The 27,002-nt window shown below is 41.5% G+C and overlaps 1 protein-coding gene across 1 annotated transcript in view; it reads left to right on the top strand.

Annotated features, from left to right (window-relative positions):
- Positions 1-2,073: 2,073 nt before the first annotated feature.
- Positions 2,074-27,002, top strand: part of RMI2 (RecQ mediated genome instability 2) — an 80,346-nt gene continuing 55,417 nt past the window's right edge. Inside the window, exons 1-2 of the mRNA XM_069210161.1 lie at positions 2,074-2,295; positions 16,437-16,764. Coding sequence (XP_069066262.1) covers positions 16,458-16,764 — 307 coding nt within the window. The 5' untranslated portion in view covers positions 2,074-2,295; positions 16,437-16,457. The remainder of the gene's footprint in view (positions 2,296-16,436; positions 16,765-27,002) is intronic.

Here is a 27,002-nt window from a genome sequence, read left to right as displayed (position 1 = left end):
TCCCATGACAAGACTACATTTTGGTAATGGGTCCCATTGTTTAAGCACAGAGAGAATTTATCTTATCGCCCTTGGGAGTGGAACATTGTGGAACATAGAATGACATTGTATACATTTTTTTCAAACTTGTGTTGAGCCTCACGGATGGAAGATGTTCTCATGTAAAGCTTGGGAAGGAATGCATATGTTTCAACTTGGAGCTGTGTGATCGATTATTATTAGATGATGCCCCTCAAAACTGACATGGTCTGATACCTTTGGCAAATCAGAATGCTTTGTGATTTTTTGATATTACAGTGCCCAGTTAGACTTTGCTCAGATTTTTCCAGCTGCTTGCTGACACTTTGCTGATAAACAGTCCCTGAATGCTGAGCTCCTTGAAGAAGTATCTTCCTCTCTTCTTTTTCCACTTGAGATGTCCCCTTGAGACTCAGAAATATTTGTAATCCCCTTCAGAAGACTCTTGATCGAGATTCTAATATGCTGATGCTTCCCTTTTTTATTTATCTTTTTACCCACCTTAGTTAATATCCTGGAGTCCAAGATTATCTTTTTTCTAATTATTTTTGCTCTTTTTGTTTTTTGTCCACATGGGTTTTGCCCCACACGTGTTTCCATGATTTGGTTAGCTGCAGGGTTTCCCATTTGCCCAGCCTAAATTATAACTCTACTAAATTGAATTGACTGACGATTGCTATTCTTGAGTAGCGCATCATTTCTGTATTTCAGATAATTTTTTATGTGTATTGTGCTTCTTGAATGCTTAGTTTTCTTAAGGTTACTTTGCCTGAACTTATTTTGTCACCTTGGGAAACCCTTGGTGATTATGTATCTTTATACTTTAGTACTGACAATAGTTTACATGACTGTGAGCTTGTGTTTGTAATAAATCCCTTAACTTTATTTCTGACTGGTGTTTTCTTTCAGTGGCTACATTAGTCATGGTGTTTAAATTAATTGGGTTTGTACTGAAATTGTGTTAGCAGTTCTGCCACACCACTTACTGGGTCCAAAAATCCATCCACCTCGAAGAGCATTGATTCATGCGAAGGATTAAAATGCTCCAGCAGTAACACCCTCCAGCATGCTGGACTATTTTGATTTCTCAAAATTAGCAAATATGGATGCACGTAAATGCTTTGCTCAGCTTGTAATAAAGTGTCAATCACAATGTCACAAATTGGTGGCAGGCCCACTCTGCAAATCACTGACATGTTCTAGTAATGGGCTTTCCATCCAAAATTCACTATCATCAGGTGGTACTCTAATTGTTGTAAACGATTACAGAACCAAGAAGAAAATAACTTGCCCCATAAAAGTCAAGAACCAGCAATTGTAATGACATCCATACTTGTCGACTGACCCTCAGTGGCAGCCTAATATTAATAATCCTTACACTCAGAATGCCTCCACAGACTTCCATAACCTCACCCTCTTCGCAATCTCAATCACCCTCAAAAACATATTTTTCTCCCTTCAGTGTAATGGGATAGCTCCCTTAAACATCTGGTCTCACCATGGTCGCTAACAGAACCAATTCACTTGGGAGACCTCCAGTGTTTAAAACCACAACTGGCAAAAATAGCTGTTCCCGCCTAAGATTCCTTCTTTTCAATGATAGACTATGGGTAAAATGAAATCCCCGGATTTTTTCCCATTAATTATCTCCCTCGCTCTGGTTTCGACATGTTGCCATGTCTGCAGCATCTTCAGAAAGGTCGGGTTAAAAATGAATACAGATTATTTCATGTAAAATTCTAATTAGGAAGCACGTTAAGTGATTTGCAGAATATTAGGACGTGAACAGATGGCCAATTGTATTTCCTGTAAAAGATGGAAAACCTAGGGCAACTCTTCTTCGAGGCGAAACCAGTGGGTGATACAGCTCGTTAAACATGAGATTCTCTGCTTCTCTAAATTCAGTTCGTTTATAGCTAGAAAGAGCCGAAATGGGGTATTATATCGTTTCGTTAGCTAGGGCTGACGACTAGTCATAATTACCAGATCCCTAATCTACACACTGCCTGGAGCACCGGTCCACTTGCGGGTGGACGATTACTTCCGGAGCACTGGTGCAGCCCTTTCCGGTCCAGTAATTGTGGCGCGTTTTACTAAATTCAGTAAAAGCTCTCTGTAATGCGTAGTTGTAGGATAATGCGTCTTGCGGAAGAACATTAATTATGAAGCTCCGAGCACGATCGGCTAAGCTGTGGGTGTCAGTATGACGCCCCTTCACCGGTAAACGTTGCTTAGAGTTAGACGCGCTTCAGAGGCTCTTGTGTTCACAGGAGGGAGGTAAGGACTACGATCGAGAAGCCAGTCAGTCACCTGTGCAACCTCTTTGAATACTTCTATGTTGCGAAATACTGATCCTATAATGCAGATCCACGCTTTTAAAAAGCAGTTTTTCTAGCTTTTTAGGAATCAAAAGTGTCATTAATGGATTTAAACTGGGCAGCAGTACAATTCAGTGAATAAAATATTAATTTTCAACTTTCGAAAGGCATTTGTTTTTTTTCTCCAGTTCAAAATATGTTTATTTCAATTACTTCAGTGTGTGTTGTACTTCTTACAATACACGTGGTTAATAAAGCTAAACGGTGGTGCTGCTGGTTTGGGCGGTGCTCGGGAGATCGTTGCCTATTCTTGAAGTGGGAGTGATAAGTTTAGATTCGAGTCCCGAATGTAAATCAGACAAGTATTGACAATGCCAGATAGTCGTACTTTAATGTGCAAGTGCATGCCTGTTTTTTCACGCATTGCCACATTAAAGCCACACTTCCTGGCTTTGACACTGCCTATTTTGAATGAAGCAGCTGAATTGTGTGTGACCTGTACACTATTTTTCACTTAAACAATTAGAAAGCCTGCTACGTTAAAACGGAAAAGGACTTCCTTCTGTAAACAACGCATTGGTGAAATAAATAATGTCACGTGTGATGATTTCGTGTACTTTTCATATGCCAATTAGTCCCTCGTTCATTGCAATGCAAGCACACCACAAGAGATGAAATGATAAATCAAACAGCCAGTAGTCTAGCCAGGTCCGGTGAGAGGGTTAAACTTCTCTGAGTGGAACCAAAGCTCATTTTATGCATATTTTAAATAATTGATAACAGGATCTTTGGAAACTGTTATGACGTCAAGCCAGTCTTAAAAAGGGTGAAGTTAAGAGTGGTGGTTAATGTTAATGTGAAGAGATTTCTAAAGTGCATGACTACTCAAAAGTGTCCCGGCACTACACCGTATAGTCAGAGAAAACAAAGGAGAATACAGTAACTGTGAGAAGAGCCAAGTCTTGAGTTTTTTTTCTTAAATAATGCTTTGTTTACCTTTCGCACATTCAAAGGAAGGTTGTTCCAACAACCAGGCCAAAGAAAAGAAAGAATGTCCTCCTGCTTTAGCCAGACAAACTCTTAGAATTTTGGCCAGATGAAGATTGGAGGAGTTTAAGGCTCTTATCGGGCTATAGTAGGCCATCCTGTCAGATAAATAATCAGGTCCTGAATAATGAAGTGCTCTGCATTAACAGAGGTGACTTGAAAAGAACCTGTTTTTCCACTGGGAGCCGGTGCAGATTATGCAAGTGCATAGTAATGTGTTCTTGTCTAGGAAGACCAAGAGCCAGATAAGCGCCGCATTCTTTACAGTCTGGAGTTTTCTCAGCAGGTACTTTGGTAGGACCGCATATATTACATTGGTATAGTCCAACATGGACATAACTAAAACCTGTATCCTAGCTGGACTTGAAAGGAAATGCAAACATTATTTTTGCCATACGTAAGATGCCAAAACACATGCCTACCACTGGGATACTTTGGTTATGGAAAGACATTTTATTATCAAATTTGATCCCTAGGTTTCTTACAGAGTCTACTTCCCTATCTGGTGGAAACACCCCTGCAAGCCAGTGGACATCCAAATTAAGAGTGACATTGTGTCCAAAACTGAGCACCTCTGTCTTTTCGGTGTTGCACATAAGTTGATTATAGGTGATCCACCAAAAAACTGCAGAGAGACAGGGTTGAATGGCATCCTGTTCAGTGAGCCTCCCTTTACCAAAGACAAAAAAGATCTGGGTATCATCCGTGTAAGAGATAATCTTAGCTCCAAATGATTCCACCACCTTAGCCAGAGGGAACATATAGATATTAAACATTCTTAGGCTAAGCGCTGAACCATGAGGAGCTCCTGCTGAGAGGAAATCGCAATATCTGTGGTCAATACAGACTTTGATCTAGTTAAAGCCCACGGGAGAGGGAGCAAATACTACAAACGTAGGCGTTGATTTCCGATGAAGTCACCTGCTGCTTCAAATGCCCTGAAATGACCATGGCACCATATAGCAATCGCAGTGATGTGAGGACAGGCGATGCAGTGAAAGGCCACTAAAACAATTGATAGGTCATTGGATTACCCTGAGCCCCTGCAGAAGCGGGCAACGACTCCTGTGCAAATAGAGGCTGCCCACGGAGCTGGGGCGCCTCGCATTGCATTCCCCTGCATGGGTCCTGTTTCACCCTCGACCCAACTTATTCCGTTATGTGAATACTTGCACCTTGTGATCTGACATTCAACAGTCCAGAGATGTGAGACAACCACTAGTAAACATGAGAAAAGTATTAATATCAAGTTTGTGTTCCTCACTAATTTATAGACAAAACTATGGTGCTCTGCCTTGACATTTTGTTACTACCCTGAGGAAGACCAAGGGATTACCCAGAAAATTAAAATACTTCCCACTTTCAACCAAAGAATGAAAGCACTAGGCAAACAAAGTAAATCATCACAACACTCCCCAGAAGAGCTTTCTTGTTTCTTCCATCCAAGCATCTTTCCATTCGTCCTTCCATCAACCTATGGTATCTATTTCACCTTTACATTCTGTCATCCGTTCATTCTTTCGTCCATCATTCCGTCTTTCACCATTCCATCAGTACGCCCATCCATATCAAAACCTATCCATCCATCTCCACAGCTATCCTTCAAAGCTATCCATGTATTCATTTATCCGCAGTTTACCCTTCCACTCATTTATCTCTCCATCCACCCTTTCACTTAGCCGGTCCTACTTTCACTTATCCATCCACCCACTCATCCATACATTTACACTTTCACTAATACATTCATCTTTTCACTCATGTATCCACACTTTCACTCTGTTTATCCATTCACTCTTCCTTTCCTTCATTCGTCCATCCCTTCATTCACCCATCATTCATTTTTTCACTTATCTACCCATCCACAGTTTCATCCATCCATCCGCCCTCCCTTTCACTAATCCATTTACCATTTCATATATTCATTTCACAAGGATGTGTGTTAGTACCTCTGCTATTCAATCTGTACATTGCAGCCTTGTTGGAGGCCATAGATGAAGTCAAATGCCATACCCCTAAACTGGGTTGGCAACGCATGATGCACCTGCTCTACTCGGATGACCTTGTACTGCTATAACAAACCAAGATCGGCCTACAGCGACAACTATCAACTCTGCATCTCTACACTGGCAAGAACAGCCCTGAAATAAACCACATAGACACCAAGACGGCCATCTAGGGAAACAAAATAGAAGGCTTTGGATAGTGGCATCTTAAGGGCAGAGGCTTTTCCAAAGTGCGGAGTATGAATACTCGAGTATTCATCTCAGTAGGCGAAGCACTTGAACTCCCTGCAATCTAACGGCAACAGTCTTATGTTTGTCCTTACAATTTTATCTTGGAAAATACGGAGTCCGAGCCAAGAGCTCCTACTTCAGGTGATGAAAGCCAAGATAACATCAACGGTAACTCTTGGACGCGAAACACCCTGGGCAAAGAGGCCACTCTGCTAGAGAAGATTATCATTCGGATTTATAAAGCAGCACTCTGTCTGCCAAAGACCGGATCGCAAACCAAATAATGCTTGAATTCAATCTCCTAAAGCAGTCGTGGGCCAGAAGCAGTTCCTCCAACCTTTTGCCCGCAAACTTAGGAACTGCTAACAACGCCTCCTTGGAAGCTGTATTTTAAAGCCGACCTACTGCTCAATTCTCTTGCCTTCGAGGCAGTTCAATTATTACTGTCCCCTTTTCGCTTTACTCTTTCGCACTCTCCTTTCTGTACTACTGGTGTCCAGTCAGTGCTGTTTTGCAGCATTTCTGCAGTTATACTTCCCCAGCACTTTGCAACAAGCACTTTATCAACTGCTAAGGAAGGAAAGCTCCAAGTTTGCTGACATACCATGTGGTTAATTGCGGCCCCAGTCTGGCTCCCAGAAACTTTATTTGCATCCTCCAAATTTTGCTGCTACCCCGCACATGATTGGGTCTCAAGGCATTGCGTTTTATTGCTTCTTGCACTTAACCTTGTGCTTTTTCCTCATTCTGCTACTATTTTACTCTTCAATAAACTATGGCATAGTTGTTCCCTGCTTTTGCCCCTCTGTGCTTTCTATTGTGCTTTCCACCTACTTTGAGGCAATTCTATACCTGAATAAACTGTCATAGCTTTCTGCAGCTGTTTGCACTTTCCACTTTATCCAGTATTTTAATTAACTTTCTCTCTCTCCAGTATGTTAATTAACTTCCTCTCTCAGTAGATTTCAAGATTTTAATCTGCATTATGTTTGTAATTGTTGGCCATGTTTTCGCAAACATCGTTTTTTAATTCCCTGATTCGGAATTGCACTGCCTGGTTGCACTCATGTAAAGGTTTTAATTAAGTGTACATAAATGACTTATACTTTGGCCCTCCCTGTCACTCACCCATCCAATATTTCCCTCATCCATCCACCCTTTCACTCAGCCATCAATTCTTTCACTCATTCATTCATCCATTCTTACTCATCTGTCCATCCATTCACCCTCCCTCTCATCCATCCTTACACCGATCCTTTAACTCGCTGATCCACCCATTCACTCAGTCATCCATCCACCCTTTCACTCACACATTCATCCGTCCATCCTTTTACTCATTCGCCCACCCATTCTTTCACGTTATTCATGAGCCTTTGTCTGCTGAGTTGCAGATGGGAGGCCCATTAAGAACTCCACCCCTCTATAGCTGCTGAAGCGAGGGGATGCTGATGTCCCTGAGGAAGACCTCATAAAAATACTGGGCCGATTCCAGAGGTCGAAACGCATTGGCAAATTATATCACACTGAGAAGCAAATCCAGTATATAGAAACTCGTAGAAACCTGATTTAAAAACTTTGAACACACTGGGCTTCTGTCACGAAAGACTCTTTCTCCCCTCATGATGGGACTTTGTGAACTATTTCCGGACCACTTACCTCCAAACGTGAATGGAAATTTACTGTGTTATATGTTATGTATAATGTCTTTGTTTTGCATGCTGATGGATATGTTTTGGTGTTTGTTGAAACATACATTTCACACAATTAATTAAAAGAACAGAAACTGCCACAATGATTTGTTATTGTGTTCTCAAATGTAATTGCTGATGTCAAATATGGCCACCAGGCTTTGATGATTGTAGTATTTGATCTCTCTCATAGGCACTATCTTGACACGGAATACTCTCCTAAACCCCTCTCCCTCCTTACTTCTCACTCGACACACTGACTTCTGAAGAACCCACAACGTGCAGCCGACTCAATAATTTGGGGCATCCCTTCACATGCATTACATCTAATGCACCTCACACACAGGCATACTTTTTGACCACAGATTCTACAAAACATCTTATTACCTAAATCTCCAGAGCTTGAAATTCTATCCACAATCAAATCTTCATCTACCCCAGCAACATCAGTAGAATCTCTTCTTCTAAACCTAGTGACCCACTTGCACATACATCAAAGCTTCCATTGTAGGCTACAGGTTTGCGGTCTATAAAGCTAGTTTCATCCAAGACCTTACGTTAATTTTTGCACTCAGGGAAACCTGATTCCGCATTTTCTATTGAAAGTTATTACTAATATGTCTTAATCTCCCCCAAAAGCCCATGACATCATCCCTTTTCCCACTTTTGGGAAATCAGACCACATCCAACAACAACTTAGTATATATACCTCTGAGACCTCATCATCTTCCTCCATGAACGATTCCGTATACTCAGTCCTTTTAAAAAGGAAAAGGAATTCAGTCCTTGCCATTACTACCATTATCAGTCTCAAAATATAGATATATATTTCAAAATAATCAGTCTAAAACATCTTAAAACTAAATTTGCACAAGCTAACATTGTAGAGAGGGTGAGCAAATCTCTTCTTCTGTCTCTTTAATAGATTTTTATTTACAACAGTTAAAACATTTCACATTCTATGTCAGAACTGGAGGTGACAGGTATTCTAGTACAATTCATACTCCGCGTTAATGAATTAATATTTCTTAAAAGAAGACTGTTGACCACTTGGCAGCTGATATTTTGCAGTCTTCTTTCCAAAATAAATATTTTGGATGCCATAGCTCACTTTACTAATCTAGACTATCGTTAGCTAAATCTGTCACAATTTTGGGTCTTGTGTCCTCCATTTGGTTGATAAACATCCCTGCACTCTCTTTGTTCATCTGGGGTAGGATGCAGTATTTTACCCTATATTCTGATATATTTTTTTAATCTTAAATGATCCGGCCAGATGTTCTAAACAAGGACTAACTTCTTGTCTTTAGATCACTGTCGCTGCTTAGATGAGTTGTTGCAGCAAACAACCCATCTCAGTTTTTAAGTCCTTCATCTTTTGGGTCTGCAGTTTGCTTTACATTTCAGGGCCTTAATGTGATCCAGCCACCACTTCATTTCCATTCTAGCTTCATCTGAAAATGTTATTGCCTTTGCTTTAGTTTGACCTTTTGGCTGGTGTAGGAATTCAGATATGAGTGCCCTATAATGCCTAGAAATGAGAAAATCATTTAAATCATGGACATTAATAGGTTCTGCTAGGCTTGTTAATGCTCAGTCATAATCAATCTTCTTCCTTGATCTCTTGCACTTCCCTGATTTACAGAATGATGCACTTGGTAATCAGCAGTCAGTGAATCTGTGTTGCACCCCAGAGCCATGGTCCATAGTCTGTGTTACTCCTGCCTTTGACCAATTTGTTACAAACCTAATGGCTGCAAGATGGAGATACCTTTATAGCTCCTCCGTCCACAGGAGTTTGATGAAGTAAAGTATTGATGATTTGAGGCCTAATAGTAGGTTTTGATCTTGCATACCTGGTCCTGCTAGGTGAAGTCGACAAACTTTCAGTAGGCTTTGAAAATAAGAACTCTCAGGTAGGCATTTTTCTGGTCCAGTCATGCAATTCATTTACCTTCCTGAAGAATGTGGTCACCTTCCTGCAGAATGTTCTAAATTAGATAGAAGTTTCAATACAACCCATGGATTGAACTCCCATAGTTTTAAGTCTACAACAATTCCTTTGTCCTTCTGGACCAAATAGAGATTACTTGGGAAACTAGTACAGCGAAAAAATGTCACAGAGCAGTGTTCTTTGTTACCGATTCTGAAATCTCCTTAAAGGCTAGTGCCTTCTCCTTTACTGAAATAGGCATGTTTAAAAGTCTTTTATGAAAACTTGTGCTGTTTGCATAACCCATGTGCCGTCTTTTTGGCCTTTTGGCACACACTGTCTTATTCCTCCCCAATTCTGACCAGGGAAAAGGGATAGACCTCATAAATAATTCCAGAGATACTGAAGGAGTCTTTAGTGGGGGTGGGGGGGCTATATTGATTTTGTTCTTCATTGAAAAAAGATCCTATGCATCTGATGTTTTTTGCTACTGGCTTCATCCTCTACATGCATTTTAGAATCTTTATAAACATTGGACTTGATCCTGCCCTTGCATGTGTTCCTTACCATGACATTTGTTACCTAAAATGTTTAGTGAAAAAAAAAAAACCTGTGGACCACTTGCCCTGCCTTTGGTGAAGTCTCTTTGTCCCATCTGATCAAATGGACCTACACTTTTATGTAGAGAAGAAGAAACTATTCTTATCCAGTGGACAAAAGCCTTCTAGGCAAATCCCAAAAGACTCTCAAGTTACACTTGTCAACCAATATCCACAGCACTAACTAACATTTCACGGCCCTTACGAGAAGTATAGTTAAAACCAGTTGTTTGTAGTAGCATGTTCTCCTTTATCTATAAGTGCACTTTGTTGGTTCTTTTGCTAACATTTCCATAAAAGTTATCATTTTCAGGGCTGTTTTCACCTTCACAGAAAGTCAAAGGCATTCTCCCCTGAAGCATTTTTGTACCTTTGCAGCAGATGTTCCATATGAGAGAGAGCTTATACATGATGGGCTGTGTCTCTTGGGGGTTATTCTGTAGTCCGAGGATATCTAAAGTCCTTTGGGCTAAACAAAATCCCTGATTATCTATCCATTCTTTATGGTTGGTGGGTGCCATGCATTCTTGCTGTGATATCTGAGCCTAATGATACCTCTTCCATTCCCATAAGACAGACGCCAACCAATATATGTTTTGCACTCTACATCAGAATAACCCAATGAGTCATTGTTTGACTCCTCATTGTCTGTATGCGAGGGTGTCGTGGGTCTGCATCCATGTTAAGTGGATTAACTTTCCTCACTGTCGAACGGGAAAGGGTCCCATGGTTTCTGTGCTATTCCTTAATGTCCACCGAGATTCTCAATTAAACAACCTCATCCTTTTCTTTTCCTTTAGGTAGTGGCATCTTCTCGTTTTCTAGCACTGCTGAGTTCACCCTTCAGAGTGCATTGCTTACCTTGCCCGGATGCTGAGGGTCTGTATGAACTAAATCTCAAATAGCTTCATTATGGCCAACATACCTTTATGCACTGATTGCCAGATAGAATCAGTGATGGCATTAGTGTCGTGGAAGGAACCATTTTAGTGGGTACGTTGTCTTTACCTTCAGAAAGCCCTCATACAGGCTAGAGATGCTATGGCCTGACTCTTCTCAGCAATGTTGCCAGTTCTTGACATACCACCAGAACCTTCAGTTGAACCATTGATCTTTGAGCAATGTCTGAACTTTTACATATACTACATCAGTGGCCTTATAGTACAATACTTATTACGTGGTGGTAATGAAAAGATCTAGCTCCTTGTTGCTGAACAAAAAGACTCCTCACAAGCATGCTTCCCCAAGCCCTCGGACCCTGGGAGAAATATACTCTGAAGCAGTTAGAGGATAAAGCAAAAACAACAACTGGGGTGGCATGGTGAGCAAAAGAACGACGGATTAAACCCAGATCTATGACTGGGGGTGAGTGTTTGACAATGTTCAGCATTCCGTCCATCACTTGTTGTTTTTGCTTTGTTGCCCTAAGTAGGAAGGGTATGCCCAGACGTGGGTCCAGTGGCATGGGAAGCACAGGATTCAAGCTAGCCTGGCTGATGAGGGGTAAAACCCCGAAACCGGTCCCAGGATGCTTGTTTCCGGTCCAGTGAGGACCTGGCTTGGCAGTTCGGTCTGGACTGTTCCCATGAGGAACAGGGTCAAGACTGATTTGCATATGGCTGGGTCCAAACTGGGGTGGCATTTTGAGCAAAAGAACGATGGATTAAACCCAGATCTATGACTGGGGGTGAGTGTTTGACAATGTTCAGCATTCCGTCCATCACTTGTTGTTTTTGCAGTTGGAGGATAAAACAGTAATACTGTTGTCCTTCTTATCAATCACAATCCAAACTGTCAACATGACTCCATATTCATGGAATTCTCCGTTTCTGTGCTGCATTGGATGCAAATTGGAGATGCATAGTGGACATCTCACACAAGATCTAGTAGTTTTTATTTCCACTGCTTTTCTTTCGGGCAAGAGTTAGAGGTAGGCATCGTGACTTTTTAATGAAAGTCACTGCATTTCTAAGGGTTAAAGTGACATCCTGTGCAGTTGGGCTGCTGAACATTTTGATGACTTGAAAAGTTAATTTATTAGTTGAAACAACCACTTAAATGGGAGTGCTTTGGGTAGGAAGTGACATTTGAGGGCGTGTGTGCAAGGAGAGCGGTGGAGATGGGCATGTTGCTCTCTTTATGTAGAAATACTAACCACATGGCTAGGACTCATAGGAAAAGTTGTTTTTTGTTAGTTATAATTTTCTCCTGAGTTGAAAGAACAGAAAGACTAAGGATAATGCACACTACCATGTTTTTAATATAGGACATGTATTTTTGTCACAGTGTCACAAATCATGGCTTTCAAATACTAAGGCAAATATCTTGCGTCATAGTATGCTAAGTTCTTGCTACATATCTAGAGTTCCCTTTTAAGTAATCAATCGTGCATAATTAGGAATAAGTAAATTCATTTCAATAGGGATTTCAATAGGGATGAATATAATATTTCCTAGCTATTGTGAAGGAAAGTTTCAATTCTATTAAGGATACGGATGCGAGTATTATGCTGATCTCTTTAATTTTATTCACTCAGCAGCCTTTAACAATAACATGTAGATATAAAGACTACATATTCCATGAGTCTTGCTGTAACTCAGTCCAACAGCAACCATAGAGTTAGTACCATATATTCAACATCAGGGAAAAGCACTTTATCTTTCTTCGTTCAAAACATTCTGATCCAAGCATTTCTTTCAGAATTATTGCTTCTACTCTGAGCCTAAGGAGAAACAGGACAGGGAGGATAAGTTTCAGAACATGTGGAAAACATCAATTAAATTATCCATCAGTGTCATCGAAACACAACAAGAATACACTGCAACAGAATCATTATCCAATGAAATTAATGCATCACTGCAAATATACTTATCCACAGTGCTGTAAATTTAATAGAGTAGATGAGGGGTCATAGTCTGAATGAAATTGGGAGGAATAATCCTCTGCTTTGTGTCCTAAATAGAATTGAAACTTTCCCTCACAATAGATAGGAAATTTCAAATTATATGTCAGGACTGGAGTATCAGATTATGTTAGTTTAAAGCTGGTTGACAACCAGTGATGCTAGGCCTGTGATCGGCATAAAGCAAAAAGTCTTAAATGTAGAGTGCGAAGACCAGTCTGCTTCTCTGAAAATATCTTCTAGGCAGCCCCCCAGTGAGGGGGCCATCAAAGCCATAGCTCCCCTTGTGAGTGTGCCCCAAAGGAAGATGTGTCATAGCCAGCTTCTTGTAGAACCAATCTCACCCATCGGGCGATAGTAGTTGCCAAGACTGGTGTGAAAGGATTCTCAAGGGCTTTAAATAATTGTGCTGCCCCTGGAGGACGATACTCTTCAGTCATGGCTTTGTCACAAAATACACAATTTGGTATGGCAAGGGAAAGCAGGATAATTAACCACCCTGGTATTGGCCTTAGAGCGTCTAGGGGTAGTAAATGATCAACCCTCTCGTTAAACATATGCGCTGTAATATCCAGTGCCCAACCATCGGCCACTCTTAGAAGAAATGAGACATAACACGCATTGCCAGCTTACCTGTTAATGCTTTACGTGACAAGTATTTGTTATCTTGCTGTGATCGTAGCATTCGCAGTACCACATTGATGTCCCTAAAGGAGTAATACTGCAGTTCAGGTGGAAAAGATAAGCGGATATCCCTCAAGAGTCAACAGACCAGAGGTTGTTCTCCCACTTGTATGTCATGAAGAGATACATGACAAACTGAGATCACTGATCTGCATTCATTGATTGTGCAGTGTGCCAGCCCCTTGCCAGCCAAGTGAAAAAATTGACAATATGCACTACATCTGTCCCCATGGGATCACTGTTCCTTTGCAAACACCAGCATGACCATTTACCATATCTCTTGACTGTAAATTCAGCTGGTGCTCTTCTGATAAGAGAGGCAGCCTCTTTCGAAAGGCCTGAGACTTCCCACTGTCCCCTGTAATCCTCAAAACCATCAACAGGAGAGTTCTGTTCTAAATCAACAAATTCTAGTTCTCATGACATTCTATCAGAAGAGGCGGAATCAGGGGAAGTGGTAATCAAAAAAAATCCATGGAAAGTTTCAGAAGAGCTGGATACAGTACTTGCAATTCCCATACTGGTGTTACCAAGATAAGCTCTGCTTTCTGGCATTTGATCAGGGCCAGGAGTCTTGCGATCATCGAGAAAGAGGAAACGCATACCCTTGAATCTGACTACAATCCTGGAGGAAGGCATCCGTTGTTTTTGGTAGCAGGTCCGGGCGCCAACTGAAGAAGCGTGGTAGTTGATGATTGAGTCTTGATGCAAAGAGATCCACTTGATATGGACCCCACCGTTCCCTAATCCTCTGAAACAGAGGGGGATCTAGTTTCCATGCACTGGAATCCTTCGGATGCCTGGATTGCCAGTCTGCTGCCTGGTTTGAATTTCCCCGGTAGAGATTCCACTGTCACTGACAACTTGTGCTATAGGCAGTGATTCCAGAAGTCTCTGTCCAAGTCCGCCAGTACCTTGGACAGTGTACCCCCTCAAGTGGTTTATATACCGTAGAGCTGAAATGTCCATCTTTAAGAGAATGAAAGAGGAAACTCTGTTGCCCGCTAAACTCTGCACTGTGAAAGATCATGCAGGGAGCTCCAGACAGTTGTGCTGTAGAGCCTCCTCGTATCCAGACCATTGTCCTCTTGTAGTAACACCTCCACAATGAGCTCCACATCCCTGGCGACTGGCATCGGACTGGATAATCAGATCCAGGGCTGACTCGAAGATGGCCCTGCCTTTCCATGCGTGTATGTGGTCAAGCCAACAACGAAGCTCCACCTGGGCCTTCTGCGAGGGGCAGATTTATTGGGCATAGATCCGACCCCTCCTGGGATGGTGTGCCCTCAGACATTAAAGCACTCAGTAGTACAACGGGCCTGGGAAAATGGTTTGGGTGGAAGAGGACAGCAGTCCTACAATCCTGGCTAGATGTCTGAGTGAGAACTTTTCCCTCTCCAATGTCTTGGGCAGTTCTCGGCATATGAGAAGCATCTTTAATGGGTTAATTGGAGTGATTGTCACACTGTATCGATCTCGAAGCCCAGGAAGTGCAGTTGTTGGGCCGGGACAAATTCTGATTTTTGAACATTCACAGTGAATCCCCGAACCTGAAGGAGGGATCTTGTCATTTGGAGTTGGGAGCCAAAGTGGATTTATTCTGATGCATCAATAGGATGTTGTATACTATGAGTCTGACCCCACAGCGCGCTTAGCCATTCTATGACGGGCCACATTACCATGGTGAAGCATCAGCGTACGGAGGACAGACCAAGTGGAAGCCAAGTGAACTCAAATACCTGTCCGCCCCATTCGAACTGTAGACAATGTCTGTGGGGTGGAAAAATGGGGACGGTGATGTAGGCATCCTTCAGATCAAGCTTCACCAACCAATCGTTGGGTAAGAGGATATCTCAATTTTGAAATGGCGGCACACGACCCACCTGTGGAAGTCCTTCACATTTATCACTGGTCGAAAATCCTTATCTTTCTTTTCCACCTGGGAGATGATTCTCAGAAAAACCTGTGGTAAAGAAGTGAATGGGTAATGCTCCTTTTTTACAGAAGCTCTGACACCTGTCGGTCTACCGCCCGCGCCCCTTCCTGAGAGAACATCAAGGGCCTGGTACAGGAGTGTTAACAAGTAGTACCAAAAATATCTATGTGGAAAACACTCACTGTTAGAGCACCCAAGCGTCTCCTGTTACATGCATCCAACTGTGACTGAACCTTTGCAACCTACCCCTCACCCCTTAAAGGGAAAAAGGGATATTGCTTACCGGTGGTGCCACCTGGCACATTGCTGGCTACTCGGAAGGCTCCTTTGCCTCCATAACCTCTGATCTTAGTGTGAGTAAGGTGTTTCAGACAGAATAGGAGCTTTTATGCTTGCACATGAAAAATGACTGTAAAAGTGGTTCTGTGTGTGTGTGTAAGTATCTTTAGCGTTGTTGTAATGAGATGTATGTGGTGAGTAACACATAGATCGCAGTGGCAGGAGTGTTGTAGACAGGCAAGTGGATGTTGTGGTGGTAGTTTTTTTTGTCAGACTTACTAATAAGTTACATGGTGTGAAAATGTAAGTTCTGTAATGTTTCAATTTAATTTGTTTCTAATTATTTCATATAATCAAAGTTAGCATTGCTTAGTTTACATTTTATTTGAGTTTTCTGTAATCAAATGTACAATTGGACCTTTTAGAAAGTAAAATATAGACTTTTCAACATAGTTTGTGGTACAGCGTTACTAATCATTGAACATTTTAAAAATATTTTCTGAAAACCATGTAAAAACGTAATAAAAAATTTTGGAGGGTCATGTTAAGAAAGCAGCCCTTAAGAAAATAATCAGTAGTCATTCCATGCTTAATGTCTCTTTAGTAAAAGTATGATTTTGTTATTGGTAAGTTTCAAGTGAGCTTTCCCACCCTTTTATTTTGAAATGTTCAGCATTGATAAATAAAATGTCAAGTTACGTGTAGTATTAAGCACTTCGTGTCCATTTTGGTGGTTTCTCCGCAAAACACTTACTGTTGAAGGCTTTCTATATCAGTTGACCATTTTTTTTTCAGGAACCTGTTGTTCGGATACCTATGATGGATACTTCGACTGATTCGGGCCGGGTGACATCACCAACTTTCAAATTCCAGTCTCCTCCCATCAAGATGCTGGCTGAGACGCTGAGTCGTTGCACTCGCAGTGTTGATGGACAGCTTTCCTTCTGGCTGAGCAGGGGTGTGGGCGACAGTGATCTGGATGTCTCCGTGGTGTGGATGCAGGGCACGGTGATAGAAGTGCTGCCTGAGCGTGGCACTACAGTGCGAATCCATGATGACACTGGCACCTTTTCTGTCTGTGGCGTCAGTTCTGTTCCCAAGGGGAAACCCTGCCTCTTTGCAGGTAAATATACAAACCACGATTTTACATAACAATTACAATTATGCTTAGAAGTGTGCATTACATTATAGAGAACAAATGAGGAACTAAGACAGATTTGCAGTGAAAAATACTGTATTGAAACAATGTATTCAAATAAGCGAGCAGGCACATATGTAAACCATGAACTACTTTCCTTTCTAAAGTGGAATGTTAAGATGTCGCTTGTCTAGTGACACCGACCACTTTGCAAGGTAAAAGTAAACAGAAGTTCCTTAGCAGCCTTGCCCAAAGTGGAAATGATTAATATGCTAGGAATTTCAAAGAGGGCTTGGTACACGCCACTCAGCATTGCTAGACGCATGGATTTCATTGGCTGCTACTACAACCGGTATGTGAGGCATGAAACATACACGACTGTGACATACACATGCGTTTATGCCTAAATTAGTAATTACATTATTTTTTGTAGGATCAGTAGCCATGTTTTTGATGATATTACAAGCTATTTAAAATGGCTGCTGGGTTTTAGCTTAGTTAGTGTTGTACAGGTTGTGGTTACTATGAGGGATACCATACAAGTGTTGAACTAATGTGAATATACTCACTGCACTACTGGAAGTGAAGGGTAAATGAATGCCTCAAAAGTCTCGGAGGGAACTTTATGATGGCGTGACCAGTGGGATGGAGGAATCTAGAAGATATGAAAATGAGTCACCATAATGAAACTCCAGAAGGATTCCAAATGCCTTCAGCTTAAAGCATTTCAGAAGATCGATAAAAAGGATAGCATGGCCTGGGGATAACACTCAGGAAACAAATAATCTAGTGGTTCTTTGTTAGGTCGAGCATAGCAGCTCGCAAGCGCTGCTTTTCGGGTGTGTTGGTGTTGGACCTGGCTTTTTGACAGGGACATCCCCAAACTTTTTGCCTCCTTCCTCCTATTTTTTCTGACCTGTTGTTGTTGGCTTTTGACCTCTGGGCACTTTACCACTGCTAACCAGTGCTAAAGTGCATATGCTCTCTGTGTAAATTGTACTACTGATTGGTTTATCCATGATTGACTATTTAATTTACTTGTAAGTCCCTGGTAGAGTGCACTACATGTGCCTACGGCAGGTAGATTAAATGCTACTAGTGGGCCTGCAGCACTGGTTGTGCCACCCACCTCAGTAGCCCCTTAACCTTGTCTCAGGCCTGCCATTGCAAGGCCTGTGTGTGCAGTTTCACTGCCACCTCGACTTGGCATTTAAAGGTACTTGCCAAGCCTAGAACTCCCCTTTTTCTATACATAAGTCACCCCTAATGTGTGCCCTAGGTAACCCCTAGAGCAGGGTGCTGTGTAGGTAAAAGGCGGGACATGTACCTGTGTAGTTATATGTCCTGGTAGTGTAAAACTCCTAAATTCGTTTTTACACTACTGTGAGGCCTGCTCCTTTCATAGGCTAACATTGGGGCTGCCCTCATACACTGTTGAAGTGGCAGCTGCTGATCTGAAAGGAACAGGAAGGTCATATTTAGTATGGCCAGAATGGTAATACAAAATCCTGCTGACTGGTGAAGTCGGATTTAATATCACTATTCTAGAAATGCCACTTTTAGAAAGTGAGCATTTCTTTGCACTAAAATCTTGTTGTGCCCTTCAATCCACGTCTGGCTAGGTTTAGTTGACAGCTCCTTGTGCATTCACTCAGACACACCCCAAACACAGGGTACTCAGCCTCACTTGCATACATCTGCATTTTGAATGGGTCTTCCTGGGCTGGGAGGGTGGAGGGCCTGCCCTCACACAAAGGACTGCCACACCCCCTACTGGGACTCTGGCAGACAGGATTGAACTGAAAGGGGGCTTGGTGCATTTCTTAGACACTCTTTGAAGTCACCCCCACTTCAAAGGCACAACTTAGTATAAAACAGGGCCTCTGCCCTACCTCATCAGACACTTGCTGGAGAAGAAACCTGAACCAGAAACTACATCCTGCCAAGAAGAACTGCCTGGCTGCTCAAAGGACTCACCTGTCTGCTTTTCTACAAAGGACTGCTGCCTTGCTGTTGGCCTGCTGCCTTGCTGAACTCTTGTCTGGCTGTAAAAGTGCTCTCCAAGGGCTTGGATAGAGCTTGCCTCCTGTTCCCTGAAGTCTCAGGACCAAAAAGACTTCTCTCTTCCTCTTGGACGCTCCGTGCGCCGAACTTTTCGACGCACAGCTTGTTCCGCGGCAAGAAAAACACCGCACACCGACCGACGCGACGTCTTCGGGACGACCGAAACTTTGACGCACGGCCTCGCAAGGACAACAGCGCCCGACTTCCCGGGAGAAATCGACGCAACGCCTGCCGTGAGATCAAAACTTTGCCGCACGGCCTCGCAAGGACAACGCTGCCTGACTCCACAGGAGAAATCGACGCGACGCCTGCCGTGAGATCAAAACTTTGACGCACGGCCTCGCAAGGACAACGCCGCCCGACTCCGCAGGAGAAATCGACGCAACGCCTGCCGTGAGATCAAAACTTCGACGCGCAGCCCCGCAGAACGACGCACAGCCGGAAAACAAGCAGGAAAATCCACGCACAGACCCGGGGCATCTGGTAATCCCCGCGACCCACAGAAAGAGACTGTCCGCGCTCCGGAAAACGACGCCCGACTTCCCCGCGTGGAAAATAACGACGCAAGTCCGTGTGTGCTGGGGAGAAATCGACGCACACACCCTTTTTCCACGCACCTCTTCCTTTGTGGCCCTCTGAGGAGATTTTCCACCAGAAACCAGGTACTTTGTGTTTGAAAGAGACTCTGTTTACTTTCTAAAGACTTAAGACGCTTTATATCACTTTTCAGTGATATCTTTACAAATTCATATTGCAACTTTGATCGTTTTGACCTGAAGATACCCAGATAAATATTATATATTTTTCTAAACACTGTGTGGTGTATTTTTGTGGTGTTATGCTATGGTGTTGTATGATTTATTGCACAAATGCTTTACACATTGCCTTCTAAGTTAAGCCTGACTGCTCGTGCCAAGCTACCGGAGGGTGAGCACAGGCTGATTTTGGATTGTGTGTGACTTACCCTGACTAGAGTGAGGGTTCTTGCTTGGACAGAGGGCAGCCTGACTGCCAAACCCATTTCTAACAGTTGGTATATATCGGAGCTTTTAACCACGCCCAACGCACACCCATCACTATCCACTCGTTCATGGACTTGCCTTTCAAAAATCTTTTGTTTTTGTTGGTAACTGCTTTACTTTTGTCCATCCTTAGGGCGGTTTTGTTACCGCCTTCGTCATCGACCCGGTTACATGGACAATTGCACTTTTGCTGATAACTTTGACTGCGAGTGAACTTCTTTTTCTTTTTGTCTCTCTTTTCGCGCTCACGGCAGTGCTTTGAATTGGCTCGCTTATGTCAGCTGTTTTACTTTTTATTTTCAGTTTGCATGGCAAGAAAGTCCAGTTAGAAATTTACAATGCTAATATCTCTACCTTGAACAAACGCGAGACCCATTGCGTGTCAAATGCTTGTTTCATAGGCAGAGGCCTAAAAAATGTGTCTCTCCCTGCTAGGCTGTGAGGATGCAGATGTAAGAAGAGAACTGCAATAAACTACTTGCACAAGACTTTGAACCTCATTACGACCTTTGTGTAATGGATATCCCGCCCGCCTTTTTACAAGTTCCATTATATCCTATGGACTTGTAAAACGGCAGGTGGGATATCGGTCACGTTTGTGATGGAGTAGCCCATCCACCAAGGTCGTAATCAGGCCCTTTGTATACTGAGCTGCAATCCCATATGACCGGAGTTCTGAGTATTTTGCCTCTATGACGATTAGAGAAGTTGTGCTTTGAAGTGTGGGCCATAGTTCCCAAACTGATTCGTCTGATGAGGAAGTGCAGGTCTACGATTTTGGAGGAATGTGTCTTGTGTTATATGGGAGAGGTTGGCGAGAGCGAAGGAGTGGGACTGAAGCAAAGAAGGCAAAGCCCACATCTAGTATGTCCATGATTTCTGGGTTGTATTGCGGCAGCTGGCTTCAGCTGTCGCAGCTGCCAAGTGTTGGTTCTGTGAAGCTCGGAAATATTTTGTGGATGTGTTTGCATTATATTTTTTATGAGAGATACCAGTGCATAGTTGGGATCACAGGTCGAGAGAGAGGCACTGTGAGTGCTGGCAGTAGTTGTCACACAACTGGGCTGGTCTTGACATCTTATCTTTGATGGTTACCGGTCCACAAATTACTTAATAAAAATGCTGCTTCTCTTGCTATGAACCTAATTTTGCACATTTGTCTGTTTCTGGATCTTCACCTTTTTACACATTAACATTTCTAAAGCCCAAGCAAACGATAAGCCACAGTTGCAATCTGCTAGTTGCTTAAGCCACCTGCCAGTACTGCATACAGCATTTGGGAAGATGTAGAAGTCACATCAAGTTTCTTCAAATCCCACTCTTGCATATCAAATAAAAGTCACATAATATCTGACCATTCTCTTTTTGAGGAAGCTCATGACACTTCTTTCTGGGTACCTATATTAGCCATTTTGAGTAGGGTAATGAAGTAATAATGGGTGAAGGAAGCATTGTCGCCATAAATAACCGCATTATAATTGAGCTCCTGCTTCCCTGGTCTATTATGCTCGCTACACAAACGGGGCCAATAGCAATGTTTGTTTCTAGTTGTAGAAAGCCAAATTGTAGATTATGGGCAACACATTCAGATTGTAATTTCAGATTATGCAGATTTTATGTTGAAAGATATAGCTAACTCTTCTAAATATTAGTCGTCTGTCTGTTCATTACATATAATTTTACTTTGCTCTATTGCAGATATGTCAGTGATAAATTCATTTTTTTTTTTAAATGTCTCAAAAATACACACCGTTGTAACGTTGAACTTTACACGAATCAAGTATTATAAAATTCTGCGAACAGTCACACTCTCAAAAAGCTTCTCATTGAAGCTTTTGAAGGGGATTTACAGACTTTTTATGCCTGACTCTTGACAGTGACGCATTCAGCATCTGTGTGCGGTCAACACAATCTTGAGGTTAAAAAACACCTGCTCTCGAAGCCATGTGATGATGGATCTTAACATTCAGTTTGTTTTGTCACATGAAAAACTGCTTTGGGGACCTCTGTGCGAAGTCAAAAGCTTTTTTAGCTTCTGATAGGATAGGGTTAAAAGGGCACGTCTTGGTAGTTTCATAATCACTACAGGCCTTAAATTCAGAGATGTCTGTATTTACATTACAACTTCCAATGAAGCCCTTTTGTATTTTAGGTGCTTGCAGTGTGCTTTAAGTTTGGAGTAGACTTTTTAGACTTTGTTCAGAAACGATACTGGCCTGCATGAACAACGAAGAGTAGGATATTTCCTTCTGTTTGTCAATTTCAGTATTCAGTGCCTTGTGAGATGATTTTCTTTTAGATCAGCCTGTGTGCTTAGTAAGTGTCTTCAATATTTATGATGGAAAAATCGCAGACCTGCATTTTCATTGTAAATATAGTGTTTTTGATAACTCCTTTTGTACAAGGTGACAGCATATTTGCAAGGCTAATTGAGATTGATCTAATAAGTATTATTTGAGGAAGAACGATATTCATCTCAATATGATCCTTCCAAGAAGACTCTTAATATAGTTGCAAGTAGTATTCTTTGATGCCTTGCTGAATTTGGTTTGTAATGTTCTGTTCTAGGCTGTCCTTTCTAAGTTGACAGATTTGGTATTTCGTCCTTTTCACCTTGGTCTGTCAGGCTGATATTTTCCTGTTTTTATTATTATTATTTTTTTACATTTAGGTCATAAGTGAACTCTTATTGCTGTATGATCTTAGCTGAGGCCTTTTCACATTACCCTTCTGTAACATCTACTTTTCAGCTCAGAAGTGTCGGAAGATAATTGTTTGAACATCTATATCTATCTCATTCTTCAAGTTCTTTGATGAGTCTCTATATCTTTAAGTACATATTTTTGCCAGTCTTGCTCTGTTATTTTTTCCCCCTCATTGTAAATTCACTGATGATTCCTCTTAAAAAGGCTGAAAGCCCACGGCAATGAAAATATTGGTCTTGCTTAAATGATATTGCTCAGACTGTAAACATGAGTCACAAGTTTGGGTTTTGAAGCAGAGTTTGCCTGAATTACCAAGCCTTTTCTTTATTTGTGGGGCCTAATCCTGCTATTCCGAGTGTTAACATAGGATGGCCCGACCAGTGGCAGAATGTTAGTTTTCAAAAATTAGTTCATATATTTGTAGACACTGATAATAATCTATTCTGTACAAAGAGAGTTGCTGAATGTAATCTGTAGACCTTATCTAATGGTTTCACCATCTTGAGAATGTCTACTAACTACAAATTCTCATTTTTAGTCTCTATTATCCTAAACCCAGATAATTTTCCAATGATTAAAACAGTGAGTGTCGTGAGTTGTTTTATCCTATCTAGATGTCCCTCTCGTGTTGCCCATTGCAGATGAAGTAGTCGATTCTGGCTTTTGGGTACATTTGTTTCTGGAGCACTATTCTGGCTAAACATGAGGTTTGTATAATTGATCAGCAACTTTCTTCAACTTTTTTTCTATGTAATAATCCCTTCACGTTCTATGAAATAATAGTCACATTTTTACAATTCAAACTAAGCCCTAAAATACAGTCAGTTCTAATTATGAACTTCTATGATCACTTCTTCCTTTTCCCGCATTCTATTCCGCTTGGTACACCCCAGTGAAATTTAAAAAAAGACAAAACACCCATCCCTTCCAAACCTTTAGGTTAATACTCCCAAAACAATCCCCATATACCTGTGAACCCCAAACTCAACTTGGGTCTGTGAAAGCATGTACAGTACACACAGCAGGAAGAAGGTTAACTACGTATGTCAAGTCTCATTAACATATGCTCTTCCATTAGTAATAAAGTGTTTAAACCAGTGCAGTGTGTCTTGTCAGGTGTTTTGCATGCAGCTTCGTTACTAATCTACACCATCTGTGAATTAACATTAACTAACTCTTTAAGTTTAGATGGGTGTTGCAAATTGGCATTCTAGACAAGAACTTTAGGCTTCAAAATGAACTGCTGTAATAGTCATAGAAATTCTGTATTCGCTCTATAGTGATATTCTGGAACTGTGCTGTATGTATTTTAGAAGTACTTGTAATTCCCTTTCTAGTTCTTTGTGCAATATAATTTTTTCGTATCAAAGACACATTTTGATTTGCCAATATTTATCTTATTTTTGACTGTTGAATTTATGGTGTGTGAGGAACCTCAACCCTGCTGGTAGCTTTGTGCATGGTATCTTAAATGCAGTAAAATAATTGCTTGAGATGAACCAATGAGTGTTCTGCTTCGCTTACCTTCAATGTCACTTCTTGCAGATGTTATAAGATTCCCCCCTTTCATCTGTTGTTTCTCTAATTTTATAAGAAGGTGTCAACGTATGTTATTACTTTTTGTAACTCTTGTCAGTCTGTGGGAAAAAGAGAATTGTCTGTTTTCTTCTGCATGGTTTTATCATCCCTTATAGTTGAAAGTAACAATATTTTAGAGAAAATTATGAGTTGTGTCTTAGAGCAGAAACCCAGATTACACTGTGCAGTTTCTAAAGTAGGTGAGTTGTCACCAGGTCCTCCCAAAGAGTCTGGCATTGTGGGCTAGCATAACTGTATGTATATCCATTCACGATCCCTGTACCTCTGGTGGTTTTCGCTATAATTTGCATGCGCCTCATATTTTATTTTCATCTGTTTTTCATTTTGAGCACTGTTTAAAGAGAAATATCAGCTCAGTTACTGTATTTTTCAAGGTACATTGTGTGTTTAAAAAGAACAACGTTATTAGATATATTGATCCCTCTTGCAACCTGCCCTCCTTTTGGGGCATGATCTTTGCTAATGGTCTCTCTCGCTTTACACATTTTACTGACTGGTTGCTGGGAGCTTGCAGATATGTGGCCTGATGTCCTGCCTCACAGTTAACTTTAATGATTGAGTCAGTTTATCTGAGGTAGACTTCCTGTGTACTCTGAAATATTGCCTGGGCATTGTTAAGTGGAAAGCAGGTAGATCCTATTTGTCATAGGTTGAAGCGAAGCCCGGTTTATTGATACTGGTGTAATCTTCCTGGCATACCTTAAAACTGCAACTTGTTTATGGATGACAGCTGTGCAAGGAGTAAATTGACTGATCTACCCTTAAAACATGCTTACATTTGCTTACCCTTAATTGGCATATTTAACTTTTCTATATCTCGATAGTATAGAAAATGCACCCTGGAACTGTAAGTTAAATGACCTCTGTGCACTGCAGCGTCTATTGCACCAGCCACTGAGTAAGCCTGTAAAACCTGGCTTCTGACTTAAAAAGTGTAGCTTGACTGCAGCAGCCCAAAACTTGCTGTCAAAATAATCCTTTTTGAGAGGCAGGAAACCATGCTTTTAAATTTTAATACGTCTCCCCTTTCCTGTCTACAAAGTAGGGTGGCTGATGTTTACAAGTGGAACATGTGTGAAATTAAAGTTGTCATGTTCCTCAAGTGACTAGCCCCCAAAAGCTACTTTAACTGGCAGGGTTGTTGCTGAACCCTAGAAAATGTAAAAAAAGAAAAAAAAAAACAGACTATAAACTTTAATCTATAGAGTTTGACAAGAAACTGCTACAAAGTCATTCAAAGACAATTTTTCATATTTGGTCCGAGTCATTGGTGAAGTTAATTTTGTTTTTAAATAAATATTTAGGAAAAGTAACTTTTAGAAAGTTACCATTTCGCTGCCTGCAACTCATGGGACTAATGTGCATTATCACTACAGCAGCTGCCTAGCCAGGCATTAATGATGTATGAAGAGTGCTCCCAGAACAGGAACAATAGCCCGTGTGTCTGGAGATGTTTTTCTTTCCCATTGCAGTAAGACCGCTTATGGTGGACCTGGGAACTTCATTAACTTGTAAGGGACCTGTCCTTTCACACGTAAATGTAATGTGAAATCCAATGAGAGGGAAACTACATCAGAACTAGTTTTAAGTGACCACAGAAGAAGGGTCACACCTCTGGGTGGGCTCACAGGCATTTCCCCAGGGATGGGGTACAGTTGGTCTGGGCACCTTTAACCCACCTGTCAGAAATGAGCCAGAAGTTACCCCCATTCACAGTTTGGGTGCCACATTTATGGTTAGCACTAAATACACACTTCTCAGAAAATATCTGGACCTCTGGAAGATAACAACTGAACCCTGCTCGATGTGACTTGACAGGAGATCTGAAGGTACGGACCTTCTCCGTATTACACCCAGGACAAGGAAATTGATTCTAAGGGTCGGTGGCTTACCTCTTGTGTAGCTACAGAGAAACAAAAAGCTTAAAGAGGCCTAAATCATGAAGTGACCAGTTGACCAATACCAACTCGACTTGTACCTTGGTGATGGCCTCTGTCGGAGTGAGTCCTGGTCCCTAAGTGCTCCCTAAAATTCTGGGAGGATTAGAAGTGACACAGATGAGCTGCTCCAGAAACCTGAAAAGTTAGGACTTCAAAAATAGAGAATCCTTTTAAAACCCATGTCTACCTCAGTGGCCTTGTTTAAAGATCCCAAAATACTATGTGGTGTTTTAGGACAGTCACTGAGCAATACTGATCAAGCAGATCCAATATATTTTTTATTAATCTTTGGGCTTCCAAGATTGTCAGGGGGACAAGGGTGTCCGATTTTGATGCACCTTACCGTTTACAGCTCAAGGCTTGCCCCACTGGAGAAGTTAGAGCTTCATAAAAAGATTAAGCCAAAGGGTAAAGTAAGTAAGTGTGTGTGTGTGTGTGTCTGTCTGTCTGTCTCTTGTTCTCTTGGTTGGTTTGTTTTTGCAGGGAATGGTCTGCCACATCAGTATGGCAAGCCTGTGGTACAGAAAGAGAATCTTTGTCATTGTTGCTCCCTACACCCGAAAGGGACCAAACAGAAAGCCAGCTTGACTTTATCTGCCCTTTTAATGTGATGACCATGCTACGTTTTAATATATTTTGACCAGTCACGTAACACACAAACACACACACATATATATATATATATACATATATATATATATACACAAAAATCCTAATTTTGGTCTGCATTGTTTATAGATTTCAAAATACTGTGTGGTGTGATAGGATAGTCACTGAGGAATTCCGATCAAGCACCTTTAAAGATATGTTTTATGAAGGTTGCAGATATGATCAAGATACATCAGTGTCTTTCAGAGACTGCCCTCAGATATACGGAGTCACACTTGGGATCT

Source organism: Pleurodeles waltl, chromosome 10, assembly GCF_031143425.1.
Source record: "Pleurodeles waltl isolate 20211129_DDA chromosome 10, aPleWal1.hap1.20221129, whole genome shotgun sequence".
Classification (NCBI taxonomy): domain Eukaryota; kingdom Metazoa; phylum Chordata; class Amphibia; order Caudata; family Salamandridae; genus Pleurodeles; species Pleurodeles waltl.
This window is presented reverse-complemented; position numbering and strand designations above follow the sequence as displayed.